At 42.7% G+C, this 22,810-nt stretch overlaps 1 protein-coding gene across 1 annotated transcript; it reads left to right on the plus strand.

The window, feature by feature from the left end:
* The first annotated feature begins 3,701 nt into the window (after positions 1-3,701).
* On the plus strand, positions 3,702-21,729 carry prkaa1 (protein kinase, AMP-activated, alpha 1 catalytic subunit). The gene is made up of 9 exons (XM_080528142.1): positions 3,702-3,813; positions 8,598-8,739; positions 12,496-12,589; positions 12,969-13,113; positions 14,550-14,637; positions 15,094-15,318; positions 15,592-16,108; positions 17,581-17,707; positions 21,187-21,729. Exons 1-9 carry the CDS (start codon positions 3,717-3,719, stop codon positions 21,495-21,497), a joined length of 1,746 nt encoding a protein of 581 aa, XP_080384268.1. The 5' UTR covers positions 3,702-3,716; the 3' UTR covers positions 21,498-21,729.
* The last annotated feature ends 1,081 nt before the right edge of the window (positions 21,730-22,810 follow it).

Below are 22,810 nucleotides of genomic sequence, written 5' to 3' on the forward strand. Positions count from 1 at the left end.
ACTAGATGGCAGTAAATAATTAAAAATGTCTTATCGTGTTCTGGCCAGTAGAGGGCGCCACACTGAAAATGTCTTTATCGTGTTCTGACCAGTAGAGGGCGCCACACTGAAAATGTCTTTATCGTGTTCTGACCAGTAGAGGGCAGCACACTGAAAATGTCTTACAGAATGACTCTCTTACCTAAAACTCACAATCTATCTTTTACTTTTACAATCTATACATAAATCAATTGTTAAGTGAAAGGAATGAATGATTAGTTAGAATTATTCACTATATCATCATATACATTGATTTAAAACTTATGGAATCAATCAATTGTTTTGGGAAACAGAAAATGAATGATCTGAATAATTAATTCAACTGATAAGTAATTAATTAAATCAATGTAATACTGAACAGTCATTCACAACATCAATCTATGCATTACCCTTTTAGATTCTTTCACCAATATTCTGTAAGCAGGCCTATTCGCTCCGCGTGCTCTCTCTGTGTGTGAAATGTGGCTGCGCTGGCCCCGTGTAAACTCCTGTTTTCCGAGTAACCGTACCTTTAAACTTATTTGAAATACCCCGAGATCAATTCACTATATCTCTATCTTTATCAATACTAGTCTATGTGTATGGTTTTATCGTTATCTTTAAGAGATGAGTACTGAAATCTATCAAACCCGCGCGTGTGTATTTGAAAAAATGGAGGTCAAGGGGGGGGAAGAGGCCACCCAACACTCCTTTGTTCTACTTACCAAACCGCTGTGGACTCTAAGATTAATCTTCACAACACAACATTGCTTTTCCACAATAATTATTATTTTCCACGACACAGCAATTTCAAGAATATCTTCCAATGCAGTTAAACGTATTATTTGCCAAGATAATCTTATTCAAATACTCCTAAAATGGCGTATGCTTTCTACTAGGCTCTGTGTGTCCACGTGTCTACATGCATTCAGACAAAGGAAAAAATGGCGCCCTTTCAACTAGAGGCCCTGTCTCCACGTGTCTGACATGCTTTCACACAAAGGAAAAAATGGCGCCCTTTCTACTAAAGCCACGTTTTTTCTCCGTGTTCTCAAGTAAATTAACAATGTATATCTTTAAAATAGCGCTATTTTCTGCTCACAAACACGGACTATGCTCTTTCAAACTAGGAATTCAGATTCCACACCATCGAATAGAGCTATCTCCTGACAAACACGGACTAAGCTCTTACTTACAAAACACATCAACCAAGACTTCTCATTCTTTTACACTCCATCAGACTATTTTCTGATACAAAACACATTTATTAGCCCGCTGGGAAAACGTCTTTCCCTCAGCTTTTATGCTAATACCTTGTTCCCAAAACAAGCCTACAAGCAGCTCATTCTCTGCTGTACTACAATTATACCACACACACGATAAAATATCGTACAATTAAACGTTTTTACCAATACAGGTTTTACAACCCGGCTCTCTCTGTCTAACCTCTACCCAGTTATATACTTCAAGATTCTTTAAATATAGCCCATCTGATTTACAGTCAATTTTGCCAACAAAGAAAGGTTATTCAGCAGAAAACTCACCCTTGTTGAAGAGTTGCAAACCGGCTGGCTATTTTTTGTTCTCCCATAAGGCTCGCCACTTTGTAGTCTCTTTTCTCTGTTTGGTGATCAAAAATGAGGTAAAAACTCCTGGCCAAAGTTAAGAGTATTTATTCAAAAAAGACAAGATCGGGTCCTCAGATTACAGGATCAGGTTTACACACAAACAGTCACAACGGGTTCAGAGGAAGACAGAAGCAGGCTTAGATCTCTGTGTTCCCTGGTTTTATAGCGGTCTCTCAGCCAATCACATCACAGTATGTTCTTGGCCAATCGTGATCCTTCCTTCTAGGCCTCTGATTGGCCTATACCCTTGGGGGCGTGCATGTTCGTGTGTGTGTGTCTGCGCATGTGCGACAACTGATTCTCAAATCTCCCCGCGATCATCTGTAATAATATGTATGTATATATATATATATACATGTAATATGTGTAAAAATATACGTTAATATATGTGTGTTATATGTGTAAGATATACGTTATATAAGAAGGCTATTAATATGTGTAAAAATATACGACAGTAGTGTTCTAGTTAACTACGTAACAATGTAAAGTAGTGTTATAGTTAACTAGGTAGCAGTCCAATCCATTTCGCTGCTGTATTTTGGCTTGACTAGCGAGTTTGTGTTGTGATTCTCAACAACGTTGAAACGTAGTTTCACCCTTTTCCATAGTTTTGAATTATAAATGTGTGGACTGACGATGTAGCGCAGCCTAACTTATTCTAATAATTATTTAACATAGTTTCATTCTGATAATTATTCCCCCTCCTCCCAGACTTACATGGTCACATTATTATTGGGTTGGTTGTTTGCGTGCCGGGTGAAGTTAGCTAAACATTTAACCTGCTAGCTAGCAAGAGAAACATAATGTCACTCTCCAAAGGTGTAAAGAGGAAAGTTGACGGTGAAAACAGGGCATTTAAAGAGGAATGGACAGCGAACTATGCGTTCATCCTACCTGGTTTCATCAATGCAAAGCCGTTGTGAGACTCACATTTTCCGTGCTCACAATGAATGTTCCCTTCCACCATGCGAGTCGTCCTTTTCGTCAATGAATGTGATAAAGACGCACGAGAGGAATTGATTGGTGCATAAAAACCTTGAGAACTGCCGGACGTCCATAATAACTGCCGGACGTTAAAGTGACGTCCATAATAATAATAAATAATAATAATACATTAGACTTATAGCGCTTTTCTAGACACTCAAAGACGTCCATATCACCAGATAGCCAACAAATAGTGACCGATGGGAGATGCCAGTTTTCTCATTAAGTGAGATTTAATAGCCTAATATTATTTGTTCTATTTTTAATGAATGGCTCATTGTAATTATTATCCCTAGTAATGTAGCGTGTTTGCTCTGTCATTTCAAGAGCATATAGGCTAAGCGGATTCAGCTTTTTTTTTTTTTTTGCGCCGATTTAGTTGTCAATGTTTTTCATAAAATTAAACTGCATTTGCTTTGTTACTGTTCACATGTGTGGTGCAGTCACATAGCCTATAAGTAAACATTAAGTTTGAATTATTTACTGAGCTGGCGTTACTTTTTTCAAACCACACACCGCATGTCGGCTATTTCAGCACCACGCGTTGTCCACCTACTTATCATTATGAGGGGTTCAGCGTCAGTGCACCCCGCTCTTTTACTGTCAGGCATAGTTGTAGCCAATAAAGGCCTATATGTAGGCTATAATATATCATATACCTAATACCAACATCAAAATAGATTGTATGCCTCTACAAATCATATTACACCAGGTAAAATCCATCACAACTTGGAATAAATCCATCGCAATTTGGAATATTTTAGAGCTCCCCCAAAATTTCACAAACCATGTTTCCAGGGGAGCTCTTGTCACCACTAGGGGAGCTATAGCTCCCCGAGCTCCCTCTTATTTCGCACCCTGCATACAGTATGACTCGTTGTGACATTTTGGGGCGAGATTCTAGACAGAGGCTTTGATATCTCTCATCCGAATCATCTGGCATAAATGTTTGACTTTTATTTTGAAACCTCACGTCACTAACCCCGGAAGTATTTCTCCTCATTGGCTCTCAGCGGTGGCGGGGCTCCTCCCCCTCTGCCCCAGACAGACAGACAGCAGCTCGCTCGGGAAGCCCACTGCGGGAAGATGGCGACGGAGAAACAGAAACATGAAGGCAGAGTTAAGATTGGACATTATATTCTTGGGGACACGCTTGGAGTTGGAACATTTGGAAAAGTAAAAGGTAAGTGTCGTGGCTTTTTTGGGGCGACAATTGGGGCGGGACACGAGACGAGGATGGGGATGGTTTCCTGCTACCAGCAGTTAGCCTGCTAACACTTGTTGGCTAACTAGCCCTCTAGCTCCCTGGGTGTAACAGATGTAGTGAAGAGTGTAGCTCCCTGGGTGTAACAGATGTAGTGAAGAGTGTAGCTCCCTGGGTGTAACAGATGTAGTGAAGAGTGTAGCTCCCTGGGTGTAACAGACGTGGTGAAGAGTGTAGTTCCCTGGGTGTAACAGATGTAGTGAAGAGTGTAGTTCCCTGGGTGTAACAGATGTAGTGAAGAGTGTAGCTCCCTGGGTGTAACAGATGTAGTGAAGAGTGTAGCTCCCTGGGTGTAACAGATGTAGTGAAGAGTGTAGCTCCCTGGGTGTAACAGATGTAGTGAAGAGTGTAGCTCCCTGGGTGTAACAGACGTGGTGAAGAGTGTAGCTCCCTGGGTGTAACAGATGTAGTGAAGAGTGTAGTTCCCTGGGTGTAACAGATGTAGTGAAGAGTGTAGCTCCCTGGGTGTAACAGATGTAGTGAAGAGTGTAGCTCCCTGGGTGTAACAGTCGTGGTGAAGAGTGTAGCTCCCTGGGTGTAACAGACGTGGTGAAGAGTGTAGCTCCCTGGGTGTAACAGATGTTGTGAAGAGTGTAGCTTCCTGGGTGTAACAGTCGTGGTGAAGAGTGTGCTGCAAAGTAGCGAATAGAAATATAGCCAAGATATGTGTGCATATTGTGTATAAACGTTGCTCAGTCTGGGAGTTTGTTATCATGTAGCTAAACATCAGCTGTTGCACAAATAAGTTGAAGTTCACTTTGACAGCTTAACCAGGAAGCGAAGCTAAACCTAAGGATGATAAGCTCTCACAATCTCTGGTCTCACGTGTATTCCAAACTTAAGTATCTAGTCATCTAACTATCCAGCTAACTATCCAGCTAGTCAGTTAAGTGTCCAGCTAGTCATCTAACTATCCTGTATCTAGTAAGTGAAGTATCCAGCTAGTCAGTTAACTATCTATCTAGTCAGTTAAGTATCCAGCTAGTCAGTTAACTTTTTATCAAGTCAGTTAAGTATCGAGCTAGTCAGTTAACTATCTAGTTAGTCAGTTAACTATCTATCTAGTCAGTTAAGTATCCAGCTAGTCAGTTAACTATCCACCTAGTCAGTTGACTATCCAGCTAGTCAGTTGTTATTTTTGTCATAAGGCTCCCTGTCACATTTTCAAATGTGGTGATTCTGATTCTTACGCCCAAACTTTGGCTAGTAACCCAAACCAATTCTCACTGAACTCCAAGCATACCAACTTATTTTATTGATGGTATTTGAGACCTCAATTACCTTTAAGCCACCAACTATGAACTTACTGTAGTGGTGGTCTGTAGTGGTGGTCTAGTGGATAGTGGATAGTGAGTTGGACTTGTGATTAGGGGTGGGACGATTAGAAAATGTCATGTCACGATTATCGTGGGCAAAATAATCGCGATCCACGATATTATCGCGAGAATTTAAAAAAAAAAAAAAAAAAAACTTTTTTTTATAATACCAATAAAACACACTGTAATCACTTTAACTTAGATTTTGTTGTATTTTTATTGAATCATGTTAATAACATTAACATCATTTTAAAAACATCTTGACAAAAATAAAAATCTTTAATAAAATCTTAAATAAGGTAATGATAAATTATAAGGTATCACTGCATAAATAAAGGAAAAAAATACTGTCAAACAAAACTTGAACACTGACACTTTTCTGTCATCAAACTGAGTGCTAGCCTTGTGGCTTAGAGACTTGAAAGCTTCAAGATAGGTTAAAGTGCAAAAATGTCAACAAAATGTTCACTTTTTCTGCCTTTAGCTGTGCTCGGAGAGGTGTGAGTATGTGCCCACTGGCACTAAACACTCTCTCTGAAGGAACACTAGTTGCAGGTATGCATAGAAGCCTGCGTGCAACCCTGGAAAGGTGAGGCAATGGACACGGGGCCGATGCAGCCATGGTGAGAAGGCTAGCATACGTTAGTGACTGACTGACAAGGCTGACTTGACAGTCACGTTACCCATGCAGGCTGAACAATCGCGCGAGACAAATTTCTGTGAGGATATTCGCGCGCGGCTCATGTGAGAAATCTCAATTATATTACTATTTATTTATAACATACGATTATTACATCCTCCCTCTCGCCAGTTTGGGGCAACATAGACTTCTCCCCTGGTGCCACGGATAGGGGTTTCAAGCGGTGGGACAGCAAAGGGATGGTTACTATCGGACATTTATATGATACGGAAATACTACTTTCATTTGACCAATTATGTAAGAAATATGACCTACCACGAAATGAGTTTTTCAGATACCTTCAGATACGAAGTTTTTTAAATAGCCAAAAAGACACTGGCCTCTGTCACCAACCCTCTCCGCTGGAGGAGACAGTCTCTGCTGGAAAGACGAGAGGCATTCTGGGGCTTGGGTATAGAGCACTTTCGAAATATGATAAAGGCAAACCTGCATTTACGCCCAAAGACTGGAATAATGACCTGAACATTAATACTGATGCAGCAACTTGGTCACTAATATGGCAATCGGCAAACGACATCTCAATCTGTAATAGGACGAAGGAAACGCAATTTAGACTACTACAACGTTTGCAGATTACTCCCCAACTTAGACATAAAATGGATCATAACAAATCGGAAATGTGTATTACCGAGGTTGGGAGCTTTGTTCATTGTGTTTGGACTTGTAGATATATAGATGATTACTGGAAAGGTATAGTGGATAAAATTCATCTAATTCTAGATGTTACATTGGATAAGGACCCCATGTGTCTATTGTTTGGGTTGCCAGACAAACAACTTAAAAGTATGCATTCCAAAAGACTTCTGTGTATCCTCACTTTTTGTGCAAGGAAAAATATATTGCTGAAATGGATAGACTGCAAACCGCCTACAATAGCTGGATGGCACAAGGTAATTTTTGATATGATTCCTATGGAATATCTGACATAAGTGTAAGATAAAGACATTCTATAAGATTTGGTCTCCGTTCTTAGATTATATTGGTACCAGACTGGCTGCCATTGTAATGAAAGGTTTGGTGGATTACACTCAAGAAAGTACACAAGACTAATGTGTAACAGATCTACAATGTATGGGTCACAATATTATTTACTGTGCTGGTGTTGTGCTGCCGCTGTGTTTAGGACTGTAAGACATGGATGCTGTCCATGGAGGACGGAGGATGGGGGTGATCCCCCCATATATTATGGCATTTGTTGTCATTTTCTTTTCTGTTTATTTCTGATATGTGACATGGCCTCCTCCCCCCCTGTTTTTTTGTTTTTGTTTTGTTTTGTTTGTCTTTGTTTTTTGTTTGTAAAAAAAAAGAGAAAGAAAATTTTCTGTTATTGTTTATGGACAATGTACTGCATAACAAAGTGCAAAACTAGTTTTCTACTATAAATGGGACAATAACCTCCCCCACGGATACTAGTTGTTGTTGTTATGTCCTGTTGTGTACATGTCTCTGTGAAACTCAATAAAAATATTAACAACAACAACAAAAAACACATAGGTCACAGACAGATCAAATCATGATACAGGTGATGGTACTCCTGCTGGGCATTGCTGCCTGACGCACCTCCAACAGTGCCTTTAGAACAGGTGTGCTGTGACACCTCACTGAACACCTATGTGGGCCTAACTGGGTCATCAGCTGGGGACCACCAGTCAGACAAAGCAGTGTTTATAAAATGTAGTGCCTATTTAAAAAGTCCAGTCATTTAAAAATAATTTTTAAAAAAAAAGTAAAAAAAAAAACAAAAAAAAGATTATGACGATTATTCAACTAATTAAAATTCTCCACGATAAAGTTATCGCGGGTGTTTTTATCGCGATTAACGATAAACACGATAATCGTCCCATCCCTACTTGTGATCGGAAGGTTGTGAGTTCAAATCCCACCTGAAACCACACCACTACTAGTGTGCCCTTGAGTAAAGCACTTAGCCCTCAGTTACTCCAGGGGGAATGTCCCTGTAATTCGTAATTGTAAATCGCTTTGGATTAAAAGCGTCTGCTAAATGGCAAAATTAATTAAAAATGTAAAAATACTGTCTGTCCTACTGTACTGGACCCCTCTTCAAGTGGTCTAGTCGTAAAGTGCTATCTGCAGATAATGACCCGGACAATTTACCCAATGACTCGTTACGTTCTAGGTGACTGACTGCTTGGTTAATGCATCACCACCAACATAACAGTTAAATCAATAGGAACTATTTGCTCTCTTCCCCCCCTCCAACTCACTCTGTTATCTAGTTGTTGTCTTTGGGATCAATCTTCTTCTGATTCTCCGACTCTCAACCACCTTATTTTCACTTCTAGTGCGTTACATGGCTGTATGTTATGGTAATGCGTTGTTGTCATTGCAAGTTTGCATGTTTGTACTTCTGGTTCAAAGTCGAGACAGAGGTGAATGATGGTACTTTCAAGGTTATAGTACATCCTGTGCAATGTCACTTGTTTGGTCAAACAAGGAACCGAACGTGGTCCTCTGTGGCTCAGTTGGCAGAGCATAGTGGGTTCGGATTCCTCCTGGGACCATACATTATACATACCATACGTTATACATACTTTGCAATGTAAGTCGCTTTGGCTAAAAGTGTCAGCTAAATGGCATATATTATTATATTATTGACTCATTGTATCTGTTTTGCTACTATTAGTAGGCTATGGCTATGTTGTTTACTCTTGCCCTTTCTCCTGTAGTGGGCCAGCATGAGCTGACCAAGCACCAAGTGGCTGTGAAGATCCTGAACAGACAGAAGATCCGCAGTCTGGACGTGGTGGGCAAAATCCGCAGGGAGATACAGAACCTCAAGCTTTTCAGGCATCCCCATATAATTAAGCTGTAAGTCCTAGATTACACTGCCCGGTGCTCCATAATCCCCCCACTGCTACATTAGTGCCACTCAGAGTTATTTTAGTGTTTTAATATTGTGTTTAGATTACATCTATCGTGCTATCTCTGATCCTCTCTTTTTCCTTTACCCCCCCCACTCTCTGGGTGAATCCCAATTCACCCCTCCGGCTCCGTTTTCACCCCTCCGGCTCCGTTTTCACCCCTTCGGCTCCGTTTTGCGCGTTCACGTGTAGGGGTAGTGGCGTCCCAATTCATTTTACATGGAGTGTTAGGGCTAGTGCTAGGGTTATCCATGGCTCCATTTGGAGAACATCTGGACCCACGTTCCATTCGGAGCCATGAGACTCCCTTCTGACATGCATTGCGAATCATCTACAGAAATGTTATTTTCGCTCTCGTAAACACGGAAGCTAGCCTGAAATGTCATTTACTTTTTCTGTACTTGTAATTAGAGACTTTAAAAATTATGATAACCATCGTATTATCTTAGTTTAATGTCATTTCAATGCATTATAGACCTCTTCATAACAAGCTTAACAAAAAAACGCTTTTATGTCGAGGTGCTGTGTCTAACGTTACAGGCTGATTTGTGGCCGACAGTCGCGCATATGACATATTTCCATGTCTGATGGCATATGACACCTACTAATGTCATTTCAATGCATTATAGACCTTTTCTTTACAACAAGCATAACAAAAAAATCGCTGTTATGCCGAGGTGCTTAACATAGAAAGTTCCACAGTCCGCGCGCTCGGGACAGCGGGCAGGACACCGGAGCCAGCAGGACACCGGAGCACTCATATCTGCGCGTTTGTCACAGGCTGACAGTCACCGTGTTCCGCTGCCCCGACGTCAGTCCCATGGAAGTGTTAAGCACAGCCTTCCCGATAGAAATACATCGGTGCGCGATTTACATTTCAGAGATGTACAATCATGTTTATTTAGAAATAAATTATTACCTGTGGTGTTTGACAGCATGATAGGCGCGAATTCCCCCCCCTTGGTGGTATATGACGCTATAGTTGTTATTATACCAAAACAACCGGCAATCTAATCCGAGCAGTTGTTATTATGTAATATTATCGATGGATGTGCCATTTTTGATGGAGGGCAGTGAGCGGGAGACTCATCAAGGACATGTACCGTAGTTAACTAATGCAGTGGACAGCGGCTGTTTCTCCAGCGTTCCTGTCACATCGGATTTCGTAACGTCATAAAAATAAATCTGTAAGTCATGCATTTTTCCATGTTTCCCTTTGATGGCATATGACGCCGTAAATGTAACTAAAGTTCAGCCGCGAAGTTGTTGCACTGTTGTCCTATATCAGTGCAGACCGGCAGCATAGGAGCACAGGTTTCATACAGGTTAGAGCTTATTCTGTCATGGTCTGATAATGAAGCATTGTTCTTTTTTATTTGATTACTTGTTTGATCGATTGATAGCTTTCAAGTTCATTCAAGTTGTGAATGAATCGCGATGACGCGAATGACGTATCAGTCGTGAAGGGTTGTCCCATTTCTTAGGGGAACCACTGCGGCTTGTGGCTCTGTTCGGAGGCCTTGGCTCCAAAGCGAGTGACTCCAAAACGAGCCGAAGTGGTAGAAAAGAGAATCGGGATTGGGCCTCCCTCTCTCTGCCTGTCTGTCCTTCACTTAGCCTAACCGCTGTTAAGTCAGAAAGTGCAGCCTGTCTGTAAATTCAACCGATTCATGGTTGACCTCTCTGAACTAAATGGTCATAAAGGGTCAACTAATGTTTTTAGTCGGTATTCACTTCATGACAAATCCTTCTAGCTGTGATTAAATCACCCGTAACTCATTTTAAAGCAGTCCTCTACTGTGAGTTGTCTGAACATCACTGTACGGTTGGGGGCATTTCCTGGGATTTGATTCCCCTGTGAATAAACCAGAATGTTTCCACTTCACTCTTTAAAGCACAGCACAATTTCTAAATGCTGCTCAAGAATGAGGAAGCTGTCTTTTCCCCAGCTCGTTCACTGATGTCTTGTCCTCAGAGGCCAGTTGAAATAGTTTCACAAGATTGTGATGTTTTGAGACTGTAGGACAGATCCAACTTTGAACTTCACATAGGCTTGGCTGCTTCTTTTCGATTCTCCACTCACTTTAGAGTTAGGATTAAAACTTTTCAGTAGCTTGCCTTGCATCAACACAGGCCTAGACTAGGGATGCACCGAACATTCGGCCACCGAATGTATTCGGCCGAATATCGCAAAATAAAGCACATTCGGTATTCGGCCGAATGTGTGAAAACACCGAATGTTTACCACCGAATAGTGGCCGTGTTTTGATGACGCAATACAATTAAATATAACTCTCAACAGGCGCGCGGCGCAAGGCGACGCGCTTTCAAAACTGGCTGCGTTCGTAAATTCACTCAGGAAATCCGATCAGCACTCGTGGAATGCCTCTCGTCCAATCAAATGACTCGGTTTCTCTATGACGTCGGGCCCAGTGTGCGCTCCAGCGCTCTCAGAGCGACTTTACGAACGCAACCTTACACTCATCTAGCTAGTTAGCTTAGCAGTCGTAGCGGAAGAAGCAGAGTTGTTGCCTTGTTGAAAACATATTCAGACTCCCAGCTGTTCTACACGAGTTTATGACATGCAGCTGTATCATGCGGTGGTTTCTATGCAAACCAGAGACTATAAAAACAAAAGATATTCATTCTGAAATAACATGAACTATTATCCTTACACTCAGGTGGACTCAATTCAACTTGTTGAATGACTTGTTGAAGACATTTAGCATTTGACCTAATTTTAAGAGTGACAAAGGGTCTGAATACTTATGTACATGAGGTATTTCTGTATTTACATTTTAATACATTTGCAAACATTAAAAAACGTTTTTACTTAGATTATGGGGTACTGTGTGTGGATTGATGGCAAATCTATTCAAAAATGTGAAAAAAGTGAAGGGGTCTAAATACTTTCTGAAGCCTATGTAGAGACAAATCATGAATATCATTAACTTGAACCCTGGAAAGCAGTAGAGATTAAATCCCACGATAATTAGTTATAATAAGTTATATATAAAAGTTCTTTTTTTTCAATCTCAATTTCTTTCTTTGAGAAGCATGAATAAAAAGCAAAATGTATTTAGTTTATGCAATGATAAAATTAAAAACTGCCGATACACATTCGGTATTCGGTATTCGGTATTCGGCCAAGTGTTTCCTTAAATTCGGCCTCGGCCAAGAATTTTCATTTTGGTGCATCCCTAGCCTAGACCCCCCCGTCCACGTCCACGTACACACCTGTTTAATGACTGATCCTGTGCTGCAACTTGAGATAGATACCAGCTACTGTTTAAGGGACTTGAATGTACGCAGGAATGAAGAAATGTAGTTTGTTGAAGCATGTTGCTTTTAGTGTAGTAGGCTTGTTTTTTGTAAGACACTGTTTTAGAACTGTAGGAACTCCTAAGCTGTTTTTATTTTATCCAGTGGTCGGCTAGGGAGATGCTGGCGTCCAAGATCAATGAATCACTTACGCGTAGATACCTCCTCCAAAAACTTCTCTTGGCCTGAATCTTTTTGATTTGAACACAATTTGCTGTTTTGTTTTGCTGTGGTATAACAGAAATATAGCTCAAAACATTGCATTGCTGGTCCAAATCACTTAAAAGACCAAAACATGGACACACACACACACACACACACACACACTTATACTGTTTTCTCTGGGCTGTTTGTTTGACACTGTTGTGTGTTGTGGACTCAGGTACCAGGTGATCAGTACCCCTACAGATATCTTCATGGTGATGGAGTACGTCTCAGGAGGAGAGCTCTTTGACTACATCTGCAAAAATGGAAAGGTAATAAGCAACAACACTGAGAAGATGACAGGCAGTGTTACCACCAGAGGTAAATGCAGGCTTTGTGCAAATCGCAGTATTATGTAAGTCCTTTTCCTCTCAGTCTATTGTTTCCATGTAGTCTGTTGTGCCAAGGCTTGGATCCATCTGGATCCTAATCAGTTAATTACCGTACTTACCACAGGGGACTGAGGTGGTGGATTGGTGGGTTCAAAAGGCACGTTAGAGCTTGCATCTTCTCAGGGCCATCCCTCTCCACATTACATACATGGATGTCGAAGAATTCCCATAGTTACTGTATATACTGTATATATGAGATGAAACAAGTTAAGAAATACACTTTTGTGTATGTGTGTGTGTGTTTTTTTTATGGTAACAGTTGGACGAGAAGGAGAGTCGGCGTCTATTCCAGCAGATCATCTCTGCGGTGGACTACTGCCACAGACATATGGTGGTGCACCGCGACCTCAAGCCTGAGAACGTCCTGCTGGACGCACAGATGAACGCCAAGATCGCAGACTTCGGTGAGTCACCCGGACACCCAACAGGAACCTCCTGCATGATGTACACTCTAGTGGAGGAGTCTTGTAATGAATGGGTAGCTGGTGTTTTGCATGAGAGCGCGATACGGTCTTGAACCTGGTTATTAAGCCAAACAAAGCTGCCAAAACGTTCACGGAGATATAAAGAGACAGCGGAGACAGGATGTTGCTGGCAACCAGGCTTAACAGAATGAGCAGGGGCATGTTAAGGAGAGAACAAGAGTTATCTATTATTCAATCGGTGACACAGTTCAAGTTGGCCTTCTAGCATTGTGATTGCCAATGGCACTTGGTACTAGCATAGATTTTCTTCTTATGATGACTGATGATTGTAGATGATTCGCTTATTTTAGACAAATGTGACACGGTCTGGTGAAAAGGTCCGCATGTCGGCAATTCTGAAGTTGCGCAAACGACCAAAAAGCTTCTTTAAAAAACGGTATCGTCTGCCGTCCTGCTTCGTAGGCTACTGGGTAGAGACACGCGGCTTGTAAACAAACGTACATTTTAGGACGTGTTCAAAAGCAAGGACTGTGTGATCTAATGATGTGTTTTTAACATGTTGATGTTCTATCAGCATGTTGTGATGTGCTGAACATGCAGTTAGACGTTAGTACATAGCAATGTTTTCTTTTTAGCTGCTAGGTAGCTACCAACTCGATGGTTGCAATCGCAGTGTTTTGATTCAGAGCGATTTTCTCCAATTCTCCATTTGAGGTATATGACACATCATTCGAAAGCTTACAATCTGCACTTTCATAATCTGTGGGGGGGGAAAAAAAAGAGACTGATAAATGACCGTGCCCTACTAGGGGACTTTTTCACCAGACCCTGTCACAAAATGTACTTGTCACCCGTAAAGCACCTTAGATAAACGTCTGTTAAATGTCAAAATGCAAGAACAAGAGTTCTCAATTTTTCAATCAGAGACAGTCGACTGTGGGAAGGAGGGAAAACATACGATGTGGCAATTCTTCTACTGCACCAAAATGTAACCGTCCATACACACTCTCTCTCTAGGGCTGTCAGATGTAACCTCCATACACACTCTCTCTCTAGGGCTGTCAGATGTAACCTCCATACACACTCTCTCTCTAGGGCTGTCAGATGTAACCATTCATACACACTCTCTCTCTAGGGCTGTCAGATGTAACCTCCATACACACTCTCTCTCTAGGGCTGTCAGATGTAACCTCCATACACACTCTCTCTCTAGGGCTGTCAGATGTAACCATTCATACACACTCTCTCTCTAGCGCTGTCAGATGTAACCGTCCATACACACTCTCTCTCTAGCGCTGTCAGATGTAACCGTCCATACACACTCTCTCTCTAGGGCTGTCAAATGTAACCATCCATACACACACTCTCTCTCTAGGGCTGTCAAATGTAATGGCCCATACACTCTCTGTCTCTAGGGCTGTCAAACATGATGTCGGATGGAGAGTTTCTGCGGACGAGTTGCGGTTCTCCAAACTATGCTGCTCCTGAAGTCATCTCAGGAAGGTAATATATATCACATAATACATAATATAATATCTGTGGCTCAGTTGGTAGATCATGGTGCTAACAATGCTTAGGTTGCGGGATCGATTCCTGCTGGGACCATATATAACTGTGTAAGTCGCCTTGGATAGAAACGTTAGCTAAATGGCATATTATTAGGAAGGTAGTGTGAGATGCCCCTCATCTCTGCTCAACCATTGAACATGTCAGAGGTTTATAAACGTGCTAAAAACCTCTTTACAAATAGGTCATTATTTCGACGGCTATTCATTCCATTGCACATTTTGGCTTAGATCCTGTTTTAAAAGAGATTTCCGGTCCTTGGTTCAAGGACACTGTTAATAGCCCTCTTTGTTGCACTGTATTTCCAATCACACAGTCAAAGGTATCAAATCTTGAACGTTTGGTTGATCGTCAATAAGTGTTTGTCATTTTCTCCTTGGCGTCCGCTCCCAGGCTATACGCTGGTCCGGAGGTGGACATCTGGAGCAGCGGGGTGATCCTGTACGCCCTCCTGTGCGGGACGCTCCCCTTCGACGACGACCATGTGCCAACACTCTTCAAGAAGATCTGCGACGGGATCTTCTTCACGCCCCAGTACCTGAACCCCTCGGTGATCAGCCTCCTCAAACACATGCTGCAGGTGGATCCCATGAAGAGAGCCACCATCAAAGAGATCCGGTGAGGGACTGGAGGTCAACTCAAATATGAGCATTCCTCATCTAACAATGTGCTGCACTCTGAACTCATTATGTTATTATCTTGTTGGTCCCACAACTGTATTATTGACAGGGTTTGGGGTTAGCTCCATTTCAATAGATCAAAACAAACAGCAAAAAAAAAACTGCAATTGACAGTAGAGAATTTGTATCTCCAGAATTGGAATGGAATTGAGCCCAACCACGAGTCTTGTCCTTGTCAGCCTGTTAAGAACTCTGTCTGGCCTTCCCACAGAGAAGACGCATGGTTCAAAGAGGAGCTCCCCAAGTACCTGTTCCCGGAGGACCCCTCCTACAGCAACAACATGATTGACGACGAGGCCCTGAAGGAGGTGTGCGACAAGTTTGAGTGCACCGAGGAGGAGGTCCTGACGGTGCTGTACAGTCGCAACCACCAGGACCCGCTGGCCGTGGCCTACCACCTCATCATCGACAACCGCCGCATCATGAGCGAGGCCAAGGACTTCTACCTGGCGTCCAGCCCGCCAGACTCCTTCCTGGACGACCAGCACCTGTCGGCCTCCGCGGTGGCCGCCGCCATCAAGCCCCACCCAGAGCGCATGGCGCCCTTCCTGGTGGCCGAGACCCCTCCCAGGCCTCGCCACACGTTGGACGAGCTGAACCCCCAGAAGTCCAAGCACCAGGGTGTGAGGAGGGCCAAGTGGCACCTGGGCATCCGCAGCCAGAGCAGGCCCAACGACATCATGTCTGAGGTGTGCCGCGCCATGAAGCAGCTGGACTACGAGTGGAAGGTGAGGACAGGGTTGGGGGGGGGGGAGGGGGGGGAGGACCAGGAATCTGTATCCATTTATTGAAAGTCGAATAAGGAGCTGAAGGGGCATAAAAGTTATAAGCAAAATGGTATTCACTCAACCGAGTCTTATGGTAGGCTGGTAGTTTGCCACCCAGTCCTCCCAGATCTATAAAGTGCTATACAGAGGTAGCAAGGAGTAGGGGACAAAGGTTGTTTTGGGATTGGACGATTAATGTGAAGGGTTAAAACCTGTCTGTAAACATTAACTGGGTTAGTTGTTTTTTCCTGACCGTTTTCCCTTTTCTGCATGGTGTGCACCGACTCAGTCATAGTTCTACCTGACTTGTAATGGAATGTTGCCTTTCCATCAGCCCTTGAGCTATTTTTAGTATACAACCTCAAGACTTGAGGAATATATCAGCTGACTCACGTCGTTTGTTATCTCTTTTGAGAGGGTGCGATTTCAGAGGGAAATGCTCAGTTTCCAGTTTTTCCTTCTTGCCCTGATATGTAGCTATTTATGTGTGTCTGCCTTTGGACACAGTAGTAAAATTGATATGGTGAGGCAATCCAGATCCAGTTGTAAACAAACTGTCCACTGTAAACAGTGAATTTGGCCTCTAGACTCCACAAGTGGGTCACCGGACTCATTGCTTTTGTTGTTTGCCTGGTTGTGAATAAAAACAAATCGTGTCTGACCAAACATTTTGATCAGACCAAGATATTCACGTTTTAGATAACCACAGAATCAGGAAACAATGAGCTATATTGTGGCAACCACTGAGCTTGACCGAGGGGGAAATTACACACCCAAGCTAGAGAAGGACACAGAGACCAGGGGAGACCGGGGGAGACCGGGGAAGACCAGGGAAGACCAGGGGAGACCAGGGGAGACCGGAGAAGACTGGGGAAGACCAGGGGAGACCAGGGGAGACCAGGGTACTCTATAGTCGCCCCGCCGTGACTAGGAGACAAAACAGAACATGTTAGGTTAAGGTCGCCGGAGTCTGGCTCTCACCCTCTGCCGCGATGGCACTCGGTTCCTAGCTTCTCCCCTTCCGCCTGATCGTCCCTCTCCATATCTGTGCTTCCAGTCCAGAGGCACAGGTGCGGCGGGTTGGGCTAGCGAGCTAACCGCCTGTGGCGGGGGCAGCCGCACGTAGGGATGGTAATCTCCCTGCTAGGACGCTGCCCCACGGGCGGAGTGGCCGCTGTCCCTGGTGCTGAGAGCTCTACAGGTCCAAGACCAGGGGGGTATTCCATCAACGTCGCTAATGGAAAATCTAGCCTTATAATGATTATAATTAGATATGTAGATATTATTATAATAATAATAAGCCTGGGTTTTCTTTTAGAGACTACCCCCCAGGTCTGCCACACTATCTTTTTTTTTTTTTTTATTCAATGCTTTATATTCAACAACATACTAGGCCCACCTCGACAGGATCATTCGGTTGTTTTGATTGGCAGGTTGTGAACCCATACTACCTGCGTGTGCGGAGGAAGAACCCAATCACAGGCATGCAGACCAAGATGAGCCTCCAGCTGTATCAGGTGGACAGCAGGACCTACCTCCTCGACTTTCGTAGCATAGACGGTATGTCAAAAACAGTGCCTTGGAAAAATATTCCTAAAAGGTGTTTTTTTTCCTCAGTTAATACGTGGCAATACAATCGCCCTGCTTACAAGTGTATCGTAAGTGTATATATGTTACGGTACATGTGGGAATACGGTACATGTGGGAAAACTAGGGTTAGGGTTAGGTGCTACGTCGACTCGGTACATGCTGGCATGTCGAACCCTAACCCTAATCCTAACCCTACCCCTAACCGTAGCACCCTAGCACCTAACCCTAACCCTAGTTTTCCCACATGTACCGTATTCCCACATGTACCGTAACATATATATATATATATTAGGGCTGGGACTTTAAGACGTTAATTTCTATTAATTAACTACAGAAAAAATAACGCGTTAACTTTTTTAACGCATTTTAACATTTTTGGGGGTATTTGGCCAGCCCTGCCACTTCTGTCCCTTGTGAGTGACTTTTCTCCCTGGCAGACAACATAGTGCAAAAAAAGAGGTTAGCCTTGAGCTCTGAAAATGTAAACAGTGTGGGAGTGAGTAGACGTGAGCCGGAGCTAGTACCGGCACTATTCCGTCGTTATCTTTTTAGTATTTTTATCAACGTTCGGGGTCACCGATGTGAGAGTGAAGAGAAACGAGGAGACGGTAGACAGGTCGTCGAGTCTGTCGTTTTACTTCCCAACTTAGAATAACAGAACAGCAGCGGGATCACAGTAGCAGTGGTAACAATAGCTTAACGTAAAACACTCTCATGTATAAACAGGAACTGCTAACTCTCAACACTACCCAGAAAGCCCATGGGTTGAACTCTCAACTCTCTGTCTTAAAGGAGCCGTTCCTCCTCCTATAGTGTCTAGGGCAGGGGTGGCCAACCAGTCGGACACTAAGAGCCCAAAAAAATATTTGGGGTACCAGAAAGAGCCACATCATACATGCGGGCTCACAAAAGCTCTCACTCACACACACACACGCAATACATTTCCAATAGGCTATGAGACCAGTGTTGTCATTTCAGCAAAGGCCAAGGTATGGCAAGGTACAGAGTGGGGGGGTTTCCCCCCCTTGGTGGATTTTTTTAGCCAAATCAGTTGTGCAATAGTCAATTTTGGTGAGTTGTTTCTATACAATTGACTTATGGTAATGAATAAAGGAGACAACTACAGTATGTAGGTGGTAATCTACATCTTTCCTAGTGGCAGACTGGTTCAATCTCCTTAGTAACAAAACATTACAGATTTAGCTATTCTCAACTCTAAATTAACTGCACTGTTAAAACACTAGTATTGTGAGACCTCACCTGTGTCCCTGTACTTGTCTCTGCTGCCCTTTGACCAAAAAAGGTCTATGTTCATTTTCCTTTTTTTCCATGGCATATTTTTGTTACAGCTCACCTACTAGAAGTGAGACGATTAAGCAATATCACACGAGAGGGAGTGTGTTATACTGAATATCAGCACGGCTGTGATTCGGTCGTCAGCCGTGCTGATAACACACGACCTCGAGTGTGATATTGCTTTTATACAACAGTTCTACAGCGCAATTTATTAGTTAACAGTAATAAGTGACAACAGATTATGATTTGTTTGTTTATTTAATCATTTATTTTGGCTCCGTCAAGAAAAAATAGTTCCTCAACGGGACTGTTCAACTAGCGAAGTTTCCCACAGAAGTGGGGGAAAAAACGTCGAGATCAGATATATAAACGGGTTATTTTGATAAACCGGATACATTTTGTGAATATATATGGTTACTTTCTCGCCTGAAAACATATTAAAACTTCATAAAATGATATATTAACACTTGTAGAGCCAAATTACAGCTTTTGGCCAATGGCGGCCAAAATTGAGGATTTAAAAACGGAGAGTTTTGCTTTGCGCGCTGATTGGCTAATGTCTTCTTAGTAACAATGTAGTCTAATTAACGGTAATTTAACACCTGTGCGGCGGAGTGCTACATATAGTTAAAAGTCCCAGTGCTGTTATACTATATATCGTAACTCATGGAATGCCTCTTGTCCAATCAAATTACTTGGTCGGAACTAACTGTTGTATAATTGACAATATCAAAACATGCTTGCACACACATATAACTTACACACAAGTTAGTTTTACTGGCCCCAATTTGGTACAATTATTACTGAAATTATTGAGAATAGAGACATTGTTGACATACGTAAACTAGCTGTTGTAATCTTTAATGTTCGCTAACTAGCTTGTTAGAGTTAGCTTCACAATCGCGGGTGACGTTAGGTCCGTTTTTTCACTAAAATAACATTAGAACATGTTTGACAGAACATGACATGAACTTGTTCATTAATATATTACATTTGAACCAACAGTATTATGGCGTTTATACAGTTTGTTTAACCCACCTGAATGAACGAGAATCATGGACAAGATTTTAACATTAACGTTACTCATGGCTTGTTTATTGAGGAACTGATGTCCCGCTCCAGTGTTGCCAGATTGGGCTACTTTTGGTCACACTGGACGGGTGAATTTGGCAGCTTTTAGACTGGTTGGGCTGGAAATTGTCAAATCCCGTCTGGCAACCCTGCGCTCCACTACATCGCCTGGCTGGTGGGGTGAGATGGAGCCGGGAGGATTTTGAGTTACCGTTGTGTGGAGTGGATAAAATCACCAACATGACACAACGTGATTCAGATTACATTTTCTGGGGATTTTTTTTTTTTTTTAATCAACCAATGTCTATCGAGACACAGAGAGTGAGCCACGCACTTTTAATGAATGGATTGAAGAGCCGCACACAGACAGGCAAAGAGCCACATGCGGCTCGCGAGCCGCGGGTTGGCCACCCCTGGTCTAGGGAATCATGTCTATGTACAGTGGGACACCACAACAGGCTAGTTTGTCTCAGCAACTGGCTGAAAGAGAAGAAGCAGAAGAAGTAGCAGGCTTAGAGGTATCCTGAGACCAACGGGTTTGTTGTTACTGTGAAGGGTACTGTTTTTTTGTTGTACCATTTTAGATGTCACTTGTGACTTTATGTTAAACTGTTGATCTGTTTATTATTTATTTATTATTTGTATTATTCATTGATTCACTCGTATACCAAATCCATTTGAATTGAAAACTTGTTGCTCCTCGTGTCAAATATTGCTATGCGATTAATTTTGATTAATTATATTTAATTAATTAAATTAGATTAAAACTTACTGACAATCACTTTTCATATTACACACAATATTGTTGTCTTCTGTTCCAATTTAAAATATATATAAAGGAAAACAAAAGTAAGAACCTACCAAAAAAATAAAGCTAAAAACAGTAGCCAATGCTAAAGCAATTTTTACTAAACCAACACCCGTCAACCAATGATATTAAAGCCGTAAGTGGTAATTTTCATAATTATGTTTATCCTTGCATTTAATTTAGATGCATACGTTCCTTTAATGGCATCCCACCTCTATATGTTTATATAGCATATGCCTGTGTGTCATGTCCTCTGTGTCCCACTGTGTTCCAGATGACATGTTAGAGGCTAAGTCTGGCACGGCCACCCCTCACCGCTCTGGCTCGGTGGGCCACCTCCCCGCCCCCCGCCCGGCCCTGAAGACCGACACGGAGGGGAGCGAGGCCAAAGGGGACGCGGCGGCCGCCCCCCCCCCACCCACCAAAGCCCCGGAGGGCTCCCTGGCCTCCTCCCTGACCTCCTCTGTGGACTCCACGGGGGGGGCGGACCAGGCGCCGGCAGCCACCACATACCCCCGGCCCGGCAGCCACACCATCGAGTTCTTCGAGATGTGCGCCAATCTCATCAAGCTACTTGCACGATAGCCTCGCCATCCGTCATTAGCCTTTTGCTCTCTCTCTCTCTCTCTCTCTCTCTCTCTGAGTGTCTTTATAGCAATAAGCATGCAACCGATTCATGGCTCAATTCATCCCCACCGAGGATGGGCTGGTTGTTCCATGGCACTGATGCAGGTTCGCATCCCTCCGCTGACTGGGAGGGTGAACGTGAGGCCGATGGTGAGGGGGGGGGGGGTCGTCTGACTGGGAGGTTGAACGTGAGGCCGGTGGTGTGTGTGTGTGGGGGGGGGGTTGTCTGAGGGGAGGGCTTAACGCCAAGGTGAAAGACAATTATCAAGCCACTTTATAGTCAGACAGAATGATGTTTTAGAGATGGTTTTACATTTTCATGATCATTTATTATTAGCCCGACAATTCCCCTTCCTTGAATCATGTCCCACCCCCCTACATCTAGTAGCCTGAGTGATACACTGAATTTGCTGTACTGTACTCAGTGAGCATTGCTGTCCTTTTTTTTTCAGTAGAGAAAACAAAGCAAGTTTTTTGCCTGCAGAAAGGTTCAGGTTCGGGGGGGGAGGGGGGGGGGGTTGGGTGGCCGAGTTGATCGATGCAGGAGGCACTTTTGCACAGTTTTCTCTTCTCTTCGCTGCTCTGCTCTCACTTAAGAGCTCTGAGAACCGTTGCAGACCTTTCAGGGAACTGCAGCGGCGATAATGATGGTTGTCATGCCAACAACGCCCATTTGACTCAGAGGAAGTGCAATGAACCCTGTTATCTTTCTCTCGCGTCAGGGGAAAGAGGAGTCAGAAGGAGTGTGAATTTAATTGCGTTTTAACAGAATAGATTACTCATGGTTTTGTCATTATTGTAAAAAAAAAAGAAAAAGAAGAAAAAATATGTTTGTTTGGATTTGTCTGTCCCCTACATTTTTATATATAAAGAATAAAAAATGCATTTGGATATATTTATCAGTGCTTTAAATGGGGATTGTAGATTATTGAAATAAGGATTATGGACTGAAAGATTATTATTTTTTTGCATTTATGTAAGACTATATTGCTGGATGACATTTTATTCATTTCCTGCTTTTTTTTCAAAATATCAATGTCATTTGTTTGTTTTTCTGAACTCTAATCATGGTTATTCTGATACACTTGATTGTCTGCCCTCACTCCTCACAAATGTATCCCCACTCTCTTCAAGCAAGAGTTCTTTACCATGACAGTCACAAATAGAGTTCTCATACACACTTTAACATACTGAATTGAAAGGTTGTTTCAAACGTTGTTTGTTTTATTAATATTGGAGAGATTAATCATAAGGTAGAGGGGAACATATAT

Source organism: Nansenia antarctica (assembly GCF_963989245.1).
Source record: "Nansenia antarctica genome assembly, chromosome: 4".
Taxonomy (NCBI): Eukaryota; Metazoa; Chordata; class Actinopteri; order Argentiniformes; family Microstomatidae; genus Nansenia; species Nansenia antarctica.

Bases quoted from the DNA above. Each gene is read 5' to 3' on its own strand.
- prkaa1 (XM_080528142.1), top strand. From the start codon at position 3,717: ATGGCGACGGAGAAACAGAAACATGAAGGCAGAGTTAAGATTGGACAT. The intron at 3,814-8,597 runs GTAAGTGTCGTG...TTTCTCCTGTAG, and splicing joins AACATTTGGAAAAGTAAAAG to TGGGCCAGCATGAGCTGACC. The intron at 16,109-17,580 runs GTGAGGACAGGG...TTTGATTGGCAG, and splicing joins AGCTGGACTACGAGTGGAAG to GTTGTGAACCCATACTACCT.